This window comes from Dreissena polymorpha, chromosome 7 (genome assembly GCF_020536995.1).
Source record: "Dreissena polymorpha isolate Duluth1 chromosome 7, UMN_Dpol_1.0, whole genome shotgun sequence".
NCBI lineage: Eukaryota > Metazoa > Mollusca > Bivalvia > Myida > Dreissenidae > Dreissena > Dreissena polymorpha.
In genome coordinates this window covers 5,791,579-5,806,072 of record NC_068361.1, presented here as the reverse complement: position 1 = coordinate 5,806,072, position 14,494 = coordinate 5,791,579, and the positions used below count along the sequence as shown (strand labels likewise).

The following is a 14,494-nucleotide window of genomic DNA, read 5'->3' as shown; positions in this document are numbered from 1 at the left end:
AAAAGTGTCAATAGATGAATAGCAACTGATAACGAAAGAGGTCGGATTGTTTTAATAAATGTCTAAATTAATGGGGAAATACCGTCGAAATGCCCTGTTAAATAAAGTTAACGGTATGTTAAGTATCGCCTTATTTTGGCGTTGCAGATGAAGGTCACGTTGACCCAGGATGTGTGTGGTAATTAAGCAGTGAGCAATTGGTCTGTCAATATAAATCTGCACATGTATAATTTTAGTGAATGCATGTTTAAAACAAAGTTTCAATAAATACCAATAGCAATAACCTAATTATGTTTACTTATTTATGTATTGATAAATTATTTGAAAGCTCGGTCTAAATAAATGAACATGTAATCAATACTCTCTCGAAAGAATATATTCTGAAGCATATATTTTGGACCCAGAAATGTTCAATTACTGGTTAACATCGATTACAACCCTACCGACTTTGAGTTTTTACTTTTACTTCAACGCCGATAATATACATTGCAAATGATTCAAAACTGACTTTCACTTTATTGATCAAATCTACTTGTTTAATTTATAGTATATACTAGCATATTAACATTATATTTTCGATAGCGTAGGTTTAAAGAGAACCCACAAAGGTCCGATAGCAATCGCATTCAAGTAGTTCTCCCGGACGTAATAACATCAGCGTATGTTGTTTACATCCTGACCGAAAAGCATTTGTGTTAAAGCTATATCCACTTTTTAAGTATTAAACAAGAGTCCGGGTTATTTTATATTTAAACTGAAGAGCCGAGCTTGTGCAGCCACACTTGTTCTTGATACCGGCCCACTGCAACTCGGTAAGTAGTATTTAAAATACGTTTAATGCGAAATACATTTCTAGTAAACGTTTAATCATTTCATGTTTATTAAGGAAATAAAGTGATACATTAATTTGATGCATAAATGTGCTTCTTAAGGTTTCTATAAACCAGTGTGTACTATATTTGACGCTTGAAATATAAAAAACATTCAACATTAAACGAACTAAAAAACTTAGAAAGGTGACTACGTGTTTGAGCTGATAACATTTACTAAACGAAACTTATTTTGATCATGCAGAATATATAATTCTGCATGATCAAAATAAGTTTGGTTTAGTAAATGTTATCAGCTCAAACACGTAGAGGAATATATCCTCTCAAAGAAATCTTGGACAATAATGTTTTTTAATTGCATTTTGGATGTTTTACGATCTAGCTTTGTTACAGTTTTCCTATAGGAAGTAAAACAGAATTGTAAAGACCTGCTACTGTTGGAATGATATGTTCTTATTATGGACTATATTATTTGACACTAAGTTATTAGGAATACGTTTACGATGTACGTCATTCAATACTTGAGGTTATATAACTGTGATTTTAATCATTTTGAAGATCACTATGAATGCCAGGGTGAATTTGATCGCAATCGTTTTCGTAGCAACACTTCTGGTGACAGAAGCCAAGCTGGAGAAAGAGGGTTTGTCGGGCGAATTTAAATGGAACAATACTCAATGTACGTGGAAAGAAGGATTCGATAACTTAAACAGGTTTGTAAACTTAACGATGCCTCGTGGTTCTGTATATGGAAATTACTTAAATGTGTTTGTTTAATTTTAAATATATCTCATTAAATTTATAAATTTCGGATAGCGCTGTAAATAGTGCTGTAATGTAAATTTCAATTTTAGAAGATAATTAGAGCTATAGCATTCTTTAATTTTACAGGATTCTTATTATTCATTGCAAGCAAAAAGGCAAATTTTGCAAATACAGAGGCAATCCTCACGTCAAATCTTGCGCATGGTACAACAAAAACCAGGCAAAGTTCTACAAGTGCCTGGTGGACGAATTGATAAGTTTGTAGTATATTTATTCATTTTAGCAAACAACACACATCAAACAAAATATGATATTTAATCGTCGATACTTAAAATTTAAAATAGAAATAATTATTATAAATATTCACCAACATCGTAAAATTGGTTAATTTTCAGCAATATAGTTCAGTCGCCCGGACAGTTGTTAAAAAATCGGAAACATAAATAAAACAGAAATATTACTTTCGGGAAATTAAGGTTACAATAAACTAACATTTATTAAAGACAATAACCAGATTACCTACTGGTGTATAACCACAAACCTTTGCTCACCAAGCCGAGGACTAAATAAATAAACATAGAATTTGTGTGAACCCAATTCAAGACGAGCCAGAAATACAAACAACAAATTTATATTTAACACAGCTGACATTAATATCCTATTTGATTATAGAAGACACACAAAACTTGTGTAATCCCAACAAAGTCGTGTGCTACGAGTGCCCAAAAGTAGAATTCGGGCGTATCGAACCCTTGCCACAACGTCGACGTCCCGTCTCTGAGAACAGAGACTACACGCATGACCAAGACTCGCAAGGATCTGTTGATGACTACTTCATCGACAATTACTAGACAGATATGGATCGATGCCGTTCTAGCGCCGTTATGCTGACAACAATTCTGAATTTGCTATAGACTGCTATTATATGTATTTCTATAAAGGTACAATCTATAATTCCATTTCACAATCGTTTAAAACGGCAAATAAATGAATTTCTTTGTGTTTGGTTTTAATCTTCTGATATGACTATAAGTTTAGTTTATTAGGTGAGTTTAAATATTTAAGCTCGACTGCATTAAACAAACAAGGATTATTAAAACGCGTTCAAGTCAATATCCTGGGTAAAACTAGAATTTTGTTTAGTTTGAGGTTATCTAAAAAAACGCTCCCACTATAAGAATGAAACCAATGATCTGCGCTAGACGGGCATCATATCAACTACGCCAAGGCGACCATAAATAGTCAATTTGACTATGACAAAACTATAATATAACTTTCACATTGCGTCAAATCCTGGTAAGATCCGTGTTATGATTGTTTCAAATGGTCAAAAAACAACAACAGCTGCTGTACATGTACGAGATTACGCATAAAAATTAAACAGGAAAAAAGCAGACAAGTCAATTGAACGTGAAGTATTTTGGTAAATTAGATAATTAAGTTCGTGTGTTTTCACATGACGAAATTAATGTACATTGTTGTAAAACTAAATGAACAGGCCACGAATGCTCTCCTTGTTCACTTTCCAGACACTGAAAATATATCCTGATTTAGCAAACAATTAATCTGATTTATTTTACTGAACATGTTTAATATATGCATCGGAATCATATCGATGTTATTGCGACGCACTTAACAATAATAATAACTTCGACCTGTTGATTGTTATTATAAAGGTCTTGTGCAATGTTTAGCAAAATAAAAGTTTTAAATTAACAGGAGAAGGTGTGCAAGGTATTCTTATTGAGACACACACAATTCGAACAAACATTCCCCTGACACACATATATCCACCCATTTACGTAGTGTTTGTGGGACCGTTTACACGAACGGTTGCAGCCGCGCAATTAAAATAGTTTAAAAATTTAACTTGAAAAGATTAGCAGACAAAATAGTCTGTTGTTTATGGCAGTAGCTGCAGTATCATGGGATCGTAATTCGTATTCTGTTTTCTCCCTAACGAATAGTGTTTATTTATCGGCTGATTGTTATGTATAAATAATAAATAAAATACGTGCGTAGCATATGTTAATCCCTTTTAATTTGTGCAAATGCCAAAAGGAGTAATGTAAACATGTAAATAGAAATATACAAAGACGGGATAGTTACATTAAAACGCAAATATTTCTGACAACTGAACGGACATCACATACAGGTATAACTTCATCATTTCTTGTAGTATTATGTAAAACAAAACGATTTTAAACTTAAACTTCATCAACACTGATCAGGGATCAAGAACTTTACAAATAGCCATTAAGTTTATTTGATACATGAGGTCTTAGACAGCGACATAATTTCTTGTATTGTAATCAGACTATTTGATTCAGATACACGATTTCAAAACGACTAAAAGATACAAAGTAGTGAACAATTGATACATAATCACCTTTAACTACCTAATTAATTGACTTAAGCACGTAAGCTACAGTAATTTGTTCAGCCTTTGACAGTATTCAGGAATCGTTTGGTAGCATCACGCATATTATATTTACAAGTACGCTCCAATCAATTGTTTAGTTAGGCTGTTTCAGTAAGCAATTTTACATATTGATATATATTATTATAAATGCGTCAGGGTTACAGATTAGGTTTTGGATTTGCATTTGTTTAATTTGCATGTTTATATAGTCAGTTTGTTATCAACGTATTTAAAATTGCAATTAAAAGCAACGTTTTAGTCATTATCTACGAGTATTGGTCATGATACAACACATAAACTAGTAGATTTTTGTTGTGATCCGGACCTTTGTTTTGAACAAAATTTGATGTAATTAAATGTTTACAAATATTCCTGTATGTCCTTTACATCTACACAGGAAGATAATTAGTTCCAGCACACAAAAAATATATATTCGGATTGTTTATGTCCCTTTGCATGTTACAAATGTATTGGGGTTTCTAACGCATATGCATTGGCAGGATCATAGTGAACTCTCAATACAACACAAACACACACACACACACATTAATAAAGTTGAGGCTTTTGAATGGTTATAATACAGTTTTGGAGCTTTTCATCGGTTTTGAGCTTAAATTTTCACACTCAAACCAAAGGTAAAAAACAACTTTGGTTTAAGATTCACCTTATATAATCACACTAACCATTAAACATATGCAACAAAAATAATACATTTCAATAGCATTACCACTTTATTCCATATTTTGAAACAAATACCATTGTGTGTGTATTGTCTATATTTATTATCTAGACTCTTTCTTATCAAGAAAAACGTAAGATATAACCGTCTTTATGTACAAGTGGCTATGACGTTTGTCTGTGGAGCGGGATAACGAATGTTCGAGCACCACGCGGGCACGGTTTGACACTGGCGGCTACCTTCCAAAACAAATAGGGGTTAATGTATGTTCGTGAAGTGTCCTTCAATATTATCATGTGCAGTTTGCACACATGCTAATCAGATACGGTACATTTCGCGTCGTAACGAAGTCTCTTCATATTGAAAATCCAGTTTATGCGGAAAGTGGCGCCCCTGATTAGCCTGTGCGGACTGCTAAAATCAAGCAGGAACGACGCTTTTGGCACATGAATTAAGCCCAGTTTTCGCAGATCGTGGCTCACATCATTACCGCCCTAATAAGCGCCAAATTTTAAGAATAGGAATACGGATTAAATATGTTTGTCAGAAAAGTTTCTCATGAACTTGATAACCCTTTATCGCGAAGATTGACATCTAATAATCAAGCGCTTTACTTAAATTAATAAATTATAATTTGCAACTTTTGAAATGGTATAAAACAGTAAATTCAACATTTATTTCAATAGCGTTAACAGCGTATTTCCATTTCCGCAGGATTGTAACATGAAAACGGTTCTTAAGAAATGTAACTCTGTTACATTAACCAAGGACACAAAAAGATTTGTCTACCTTAAAATTGCACACAGTTTCTGCAGCTTATTTCTAAGCCATAAAATAAGTCGAGAAGCTTATTAAATTGTTAAATATGACATATTTATCTTCTTAATCTTTAATGTTTGATCTATCAGTATATAATTTTTAGTACAGAAAAGTTGCTCAAATGATTATACGTTTCTCTTGACAGATAATAATGACTATGTAATAAAGCGATTTAAAGGCTTTAAGTTTGGAAGACGCACTTTAGTAGCTTAGATTTTCAATAAGGCATTCGAAAAGCGAATAGGCGCCTACATTCTAACAGGCAGCACACACAACCAAAAATATATCGTGGTTCTGCAACAGAGTTTAATTGTATTGCTAGTAAACATGAAAAGTTAAACCCTCTGAATGTAATCAAGCATCGTGCATTTTTGCATGATATAGCTTCCATTGCTTATACACGGATTTAATGCAGAAAATTAGATTCAATTCATAAGATTACAACACAAAATGGGTATGTATTATAAATTCAACAGTTTAAGGGCCATAACAAACGTGTAGCACATGGCGTAAGAGTGAAGTTACAGAATCGTTTTCATCTTCATGAACGCATTTATCGTGAACGTCAAACAAGGACGTAATTTCGTCATTGAGGAATGAAAGGCAATGCCTTAAATGATATATAGAGAATACTAGGTTAGCGTTGAATACAGAGAAGTTTATGTTGCGAGGCTTAGAACGCCGGAAGCGCGAGCCTTGGCGAGCGCTTTCGGTGTTCAAGCCAAGCAACATAAACTTCTCTGTATTCAACGCTAATCCTAGTATTCTATCTATCCCATTTGATTTTTCAACGTGACGTTTAACATAAATAGATCTAATAACCTTAACAATAATTTTAATTCCGTCATTAAAGCGCTTAAAATCTAACAAATGTAACCATGCGTAGTGATATACATGTATTTGTTCTGGTACGCGAAATAGTCTTTAAAAAAATCACACACAAACTGTAAAACAAGTAAAAATATCACCATATGCCTACATTCAATTTTACGCAGTATGCGAATTTTAACAAATTACGACCGCGAAAAGAAGATTTTACTTTACTATAATTTATTTTATTTTCGAAAGAAAATGATCAAAATCCAATATGGCGGCCATTACTCCTGACAAAATGCTGTCGATGTCAACATACATGTACACCATCGACGACCTAGTTCTGGCTACCATTACTTTAAATGTCGCTTTTTATGATTTTTGACTGGCGCGACTTTGTACAGGTCTGTCAATACTAAATAAACTGTACGCTGAAGTTTCTTTAGCTATCGAAGACCTTGACAATTTTGACGAGTAAACAGACAATTGCAGCGACTGACACTTTATTTGACAAAATATACAGGGCAATACGTTTTCCGACTTCGGACGACGAATTTCAGGACGCGCAGAACGTGTTTTTTATATAATGTTATGGGTATGCCGTGTGTGATCCGATGCATCAATGGCGCCCATGTTAAAATCATTTCCCCGAGATCAGGGAACGACAAAAGTACAATCAAAAATCAAAACATGTAAGAACTAGTATCTTACCTTTAATTATCCTTTAAAATCCATCTAATAATCCATTTAACTCAATTATTGACGATTTTGCATCTAGGGTCTTTAATAATTATTTTAGCATAGTTAAATAACGACCCTTATGCCATTCTATCACTTTATTCAAATGAGTATATGAACGCGATAAACTTTCTTCTTCGTCACACGCTACGTCATGTACTCTACATTACTGCTGTTCAAATGAACCGGAGCAGTTTATCTAATAATAGCCGTTGGTAAACTCGGTTGCATTTGCAGATTTCTGCATATAAACATAATTATGTTTAAACTTGCACAATGTTTTATTTATCTATGGTAAATGCCTTATTGTACGAAAAAATAATCTAATATATAAATACACAAAGAATGGAAAACATTCAAGTACACAACAGATGAATGAGTAGAAAATACCCGTGTACAAATGGGACGTTCCCAATTCCAGTGTGGTGCTATTTTTACCATCTTATACTTTACACAGCTCTATGCCTAACGTGAATTATATAGGAAAGCAAACATAGCAGATTATTCATGAACTGTGCGATATGTGTATGGCTTGTTGTACATTCTTTATATTTAAGTTACATGTCAAAAGTATATGCTTTGGTTATAAACAATGCACATTACACTAAATAATGTCATATGACTAGATTTAAAGGTTGAAGGTCGTATAATTTTGAAGCTCAAGTTTTGTCGACTTTGTTTCTTATGCAAAATCATTCAGTGGTAAAGTAAATATAAATAAAAAAATAACAAAACAAAAATCGTGTAATTTTATATTTTATTTCAACATTTCTTTTGGTGAATATGTCATATATATTTTTTTCTGCAAAATATGCACATTTTCTTTTCATGGGTGACCTTAAAATTCGATCAATGAACCAAACAATATCGACCTAATTTTAGCGCATATCGCATGACGTCATTTAAAAAGTAGTCCGTGCACGCGACAGGTATATTCCACAGTGTTGAATACAAGCAAGTATATTCCACAACGTGTTATACCGTCAATGTCGCGGTGAAAATGGGATAAAAACATGTCATGAACTACGTGTAAAATCGCCTAATTTCGTACATTTCCGTCACCTCGAAACGGCCTTCGAGTACGTGAGTAAAACAACGATAATTGTGTCAAACGAAGTCGTGGTGTAGTGTAGTGTTGTACATCAACTGCATCATGGTTACGGCATGGTTATTGCATATTGATTTGTGCAAACGTCGATGCCATTGCAAGAGAAGCTGGTCATATGTGCGGTGAAACTAAAACATCTTTTGTATAGGAATAATACACATTTTCGAGGGCATGATTATCTGCGGGCGCTCGAAAAATCCGTTCTTGCCCGAGTGCGCAGCAGATGATCATGTCCGAGAAAATGAGTATTTTCGCTGTTATTGCATAAACAAATCACACATACCAAACTAAATTAAAATAACATTGAAAACATTATGTGTTGTTCATTCAACATCGAAAAAATAATTCGATTACATCATATGACATCATACAGTTCAATGTTGTGTTTTACATATGCCTTACTCGGTCATCATCAGAAGTGACGAGGCAGTTTTCGATTTAAAATGTGTTTAAAGAGTGGATTAATGCAAATTTTAAATGCAGCCGCACAGTAAGAAATGAGCAATTATTTTGGAATTTACTGGTCGTGACGAATAAATATATCGTCAGAATAAGTCATTGTTTTCATAGATGTTTCTTTCTTACAGTTCTATCTTATTTCGTTCCAATAAATTTTCTAGAAATTAATACTATCAACATAGTGTCGCTGAAGTATTTCAAGCATACAGCAGGAACGTTGAAGGTACATAAATTCTTACATTTACAGCATAGTCTTTTTAAAGTGTTGAGTAAATAACCTTAACTTCATTGACGTTGACAATAAACTAAAGCTGTTGTCAAGTGAGTGCAGATGGTATAATTTGAAAAGTGGATTGAAATATTCATTGCCTTTATCCCTGAATGCACGACGAAACTGGTTCTTATTCAGTTCCACATTTATGTTTGGAAAGTCGTCGAAGGCTGGAGCTATTAACAAAGTGCATAATAACTTCATTGAATTCAATAAGAAGAACTCAAGACTAAGGGAAGTAACTGCGCGTGGACCAGTTTATGGATATGAAAAACACATAACAGGGCTTGAATGGCACGTGAATCGCACGTGAATCGCCTTGTTAATACACGATTTCTCCCGTTCAAGCCCTCTTTTTGCCAAGTTTCTGCACCCCGCCAGAGAGCATTATAGATAGAGTTTATGCAATAATATAAATATACATTTATTCAGGTTGAATCACAGAAATTTGTATCCTCAAAGTTTGTACATGTAAACAATAGTGAAACTGCCCAATTTATTGACATAATGTTTGCAAATATATGTATGTATTTTCTTTGTCCTCTTCAAAACCCATCGACCTTAAATTAAATATAAGTGATGCTAAGTTGTGATGTTATCTTTTGGCTGTATGTTTTTTCTCGACGTCCTGGTTGAAAAGGATTCGATAAAATGGGAGAAAAGTGCGTTGTTCCGTTTCAAATGTTCTCGACATTGTATATCTCTAATGACAATCATAAGTTAACTGCTGTTTACAAACGGGCTAAATAGTTATGTCCTGTATAAAGGTTATAACCTTAATGTATTAAAGTATACACTTTAAGAACAAGGATAATTAATAGATCTGATTTAACGTTTAAATAGCGTGTTCCTTCCATAAGGGTAATTTTAAGGTAAGGATAATGTTTTCCAACATACCGTAATAACTCTTAGTTTAAGGGCACTTAATTTTCGGACAACTCCATTTTCAGCAAAAATAATTTTGGACGTGTTCTGTGAAAAAGGAGTTAAATGCATGTGCGTAAAGTGCCGTCCCAGATTAGCCTGTTTAGTCCGCTCAGGCTAATCAGGAACAACACTTTCAGCTTTAATGATATTTTTCTTTTCAAGAAAGTATCTTCTTATCAAAATTCTAGTTAAGGCGGAAAGTGTCGTCCGAGATTAGCCTGTGCGGACTACACAGGCTAATCTGGGACGAGACTTTACGCAGATGCATTAAACCCCTTTTTAACAGAGCATGGCCAAATTATGTTTCGTGACACAACACTTTCGGACATAATAATTCACAATTTAAAGACACTAATAAAATATGATAAATCGATACAGCGGGTACGCCTGTCATATTAAAGGTTTACAAACAATTTGAAAGGTATACCAAACACACCTTGCGTACTTATAATTTAATTAAAATACCATTAAAAACGCATTATTTTTTGTGTATATGGACGTGCGTTTAACCAGTGATAAAGCATCCCTAGTAAAACATTTCACATTTCTTACCTTGCTTAATATGACCTTATTGAAATACAAAAATATTTTTGAATCGACCGAAAAGCTCCAAACCGCAGTTGATCTTAACTGTGCACGAGATGTTCAAACAGACGTGTTTGCTTTCTGTGGTGGCTTGAAACAGAACGCAAACATACTGAACAAACAAAAAGCACCACGACACGTATTGATACATTTATTATTTTTATTTGAACGTTCTTGATTGGATCATAGAAGTAATTCCGGGTCATATCAAATTTTCATAAAAATGGGTAATCTTCTGATTGTGCAGCTTAAGTTATGCATTGTTCATATTTGAATGTGCCATTTGTAGACATATTTAAGCCGCGCTATGTGAAAAGGGGGTTAAATGCATGTGCGTAAAGTGTCGTCCCAGATTGCGGACTGTACAGGCTAATCAGGGGCGACACTTTCCGCTTTTATGATATTTTTCGTTCAAAGAATATCTCTTCTTAGTAAAAATCAAGTTAATGCGCAAAGTGTCGTCCCTGATAAGCCTGTGCGAACTGCACAGACTAATTCGGGACGACACTTTACGCACATTCATTAAACCCCCTTTTCACAGAGCGGGGCGTATTTATTTCCTGAACTTATCGAAAATCTCATAATATAAAGTATTCGCACCAGGAAATTTAACCGCAAATACGTTTAGAACAGAAAGTATCTAATAAGAGGTCAAGGTCTGGAAATTGCATATGCCGACCAGTTCAGTAAATTCATAAAAGTTTACGATAAAGATCACCAATAAGACAGGTGTTGCGTGTATATTTGTGAGTTCATTCGGATGAACAATGCAATATCCATTCTTGGCTGAGATATATTATGATGATCAAGTATTAGTACTTTATGATGTACGCTCGAAAATCCTCTCAACAAGAAGGAATGCAGTTGATATTTGAGCCTCGCTCTGTGAAAAAGGGTCTTAAATGCAGGTGCGTGAAGTGTCGTCCCAGATTAATCTGTGAAGTCCACACAGGCTAAACAGGGACGACACTTTCCGCAAAAACTGGATTTTTGCCAAAAAGATGACTTACTTCAAACGAATAATTCAATTAAAGCCGAAAGTGTCGTCCCTGATTAGCATGTGCGGACTTTACAGATTAATCTGGGACGACACTTCACGCACATGCATAAAACCCCCTTTTTACAGAGCGAGGCTCATTTGTATAAACTTCATGTCATCTTTCTTAAGAAGGTTGTAAGTTCGTTGGATTACTGCTATTTAAACTACCGAGTATTTAAATCTTAATTAAATGGAATTTACATGTTCTATTATTTGACCTGAAAGACAATCCTATGAAATTAATGTTGTTACGCGATTGTAAAAGCTATTGTTTCTCGGCTAATTTTGACGTTCGGTTCGCTGTGGTCTTTTCAAAGTGAACCGAGCATTTATTAATTCATTTTAATTTCGGGATGTATTGCGTGTAGTTTGCTGTTTCCTCAATTGCTTGCGTGTAGTGTGTTTTGTCCTCAATCGCAATTAGACACTGCATGAAGGACTAGCGGGCGTAAATAAAATTTTAGCTGCTTATTATGGAACGCCAGTGCCGCCTTCTGGTGACACTTGTCTTTATGTTCTGTGCATTCACTAAGTTGTTTTGAGTAAACTACATTTGTCCTGTAGAAATATCATTTTGTTCTGTACATTTGCTATGCTATGTGCATTTGCAATATCGTTTTGTACTAACGACATTCTGTTAGGTGCATACATCATTCCGTTCGAGGCATTCGTCATTATGTTGTGTGCATTTACTAACCCGTTTTATACTACCGACATTTTCTTAGGTGCATACATCATTTCGTTCTGAGCATTTGTCATTGTGTTATGTGCATTCATTTGTTCGTTCCGTACTAACGACATTATGTTATGTGCATAAATCATTTTGTTATGTGCATGCGTCATTATTTATGTTTTTACTAACTCGTTCTGTACTTAAACACGTTGTAAAGTGCACAGTGCATAGATCATTTCGTTCTGTGCGTTTGTCGTAATGTTATGTGCATTTATTAACTTGTTCTGTAGCAACGACATTTCGTTATGTGAATTTGTCATTTTGTTATGTGCTTTTACTAATTCTATTCTCGAGTGGCCAATTTCGACGCATACAAGCAGTTTGTTGAAGTTTTGTTGCTCAATATAGGGATTTATGTAAATAATTTTGTTATTTCATTACACATTTACCTTTTATTTACACATTTTAAATTCAATTGATTGTGTTATCAACAACAATTCGTTGAAAAACGAATTGACCCAAGTCTATGTAACGGCGGCCGTATTTGTTGAGAGTGCCCTTAAACGACGCATCTGATTGGTTACCTGATTTCAATGTAAATATCACTCCTGTGGAGACTGAATGCATAAAATATTAACTCATGATTGTTGTACTCAAATTTGTATCACTGTAAAAGCAATATGGAACTGTAATTAATTAAACCAATAATTAAGGTTTTTAATTTTGGGATGCAATACTTTCTGGCAGTGGTATTTATAGAGGACCCTGTCAGCAACCCCTTGTCATAAGCTGTGTTTATGGAAGTAGGTGAATATAACCTGTACTTCTTTTGTGGAACGTACAATTATAATTAAGTTAATGAAAATAAGTAATAAACATAATATGCAATTACCAACATAAACACTTGCTACATGTAGTTAAAATTGTATTACTGCATAACCAAAAACATATCCGGACTTCAAATCAAAGTTTACGCGTACACCTTTTTCATAGTGAAAATTAATCTATTTATACGATGTTTTGTCACATGGAAGTCACGTGACTTATGAATGAAATAGTGAACGTTTGCAGACGAAACCGATGCATTATCCCACGGTCTTATTTACAAAGACAATTGGTTGTAAAGTGTTCAAAAGTTTTGCATTAAGTAAAATACATAAAAATCCATCACAATCCATGCACAGAACGAAATGACACACCATAATGTCGCTAATACAGAACGAAGTAGTAAATGCACATAACATATTGACAGATAAACAGAACGAAATGATGTATGCACACAACGAAATGTCCTTAATTTATACAGAACGAGTTAGTAAATGCATAGAACATAATGGCAAATGCACAGAACGAAATGGTGTATGCACAAAATGATGTTTCTACAGGACAAAATGTAGTTTACACAAAACAACTTAGGAAATGCACAGAACATAAAGACCAGTGCCATCAGAAAGCAGCATTTGGCGTTGGACATAGCTTATGATGTCTTTGGAGTTTCATTATTCCTAATTGCGCAGTGTGAGAAACATACCGTATATAGACTTCACAAGAAGCAGTAATAAATCTTTTTTTATGCTTTCCGGTGGTTTATAGAGAAACATCAGTGAACTTAAATTGATATTTCACTTTTTCAAACAGTGAAAGATAACAGTGAAAAATATCGATATTTTTCACTGTTTTACTTTGCAATGACGTAATTTTTTCGACGAAATGACGTCATTATTTCGACGAAATGACGTCATTATTTCAGCGAAATTCTCCATTTAAACTCTTTTACAATGTAAATAAACGGTGAAAAAAAAGAAAAAAAAGAAAATGTGTTGGTTTCGGTGGAATACCGATTTTAATTCACTCGTGATCATAAAAATAAATATAACATATTTTTTAATATTATTTTTATCATCACTCGTGAAATAAAATCGATATTCCGCCTGAACAGACTGAGAGTACTGTTCTGGTTTTATGTTGCTAGCACATAGCCATTTTCACTTTGCCTCTGAGTGGGAAAGGGTTAGGCAGGGAACACATTCCACTGTCTCATTGTCACGTGGTAATTGGGCTTATCAAACTTCCAAGCCTAAATTAGTTGGGGACGAACACATTTTGTTAACAAAATGTATTGGAACAAATAGACATGAATATCAATTAAAATTTGGCTTTTATTAAAAAATATTGATTATTTTACATATAAGTGCACATTTCAATTGGTTAAATTGCAGCGTTTTCCATCAGAAACAAACGTTAAACTAAATTTGATTATTCAATGATTACAAAAAGCAGTATTCCTACTGATATTTAATTAAGATAGCAGTTTGTTTATAAATTATACAACGCCAAAGGGTATTTAATGTAAAAATATTGGTTAA

General features: G+C 33.9%; 1 protein-coding gene across 1 annotated transcript; it reads left to right on the top strand.

Annotated features, from left to right (window-relative positions):
• The first annotated feature begins 659 nt into the window (after positions 1 to 659).
• On the top strand, positions 660 to 2,597 carry LOC127836843 (uncharacterized). Its single transcript, XM_052363464.1, has 4 exons — positions 660 to 812; positions 1,389 to 1,543; positions 1,722 to 1,852; positions 2,268 to 2,597. The coding sequence occupies exons 2-4, from the start codon at positions 1,395 to 1,397 to the stop codon at positions 2,444 to 2,446; spliced, it is 459 nt and encodes a 152-aa protein (XP_052219424.1). The 5' UTR covers positions 660 to 812; positions 1,389 to 1,394; the 3' UTR covers positions 2,447 to 2,597.
• The last annotated feature ends 11,897 nt before the right edge of the window (positions 2,598 to 14,494 follow it).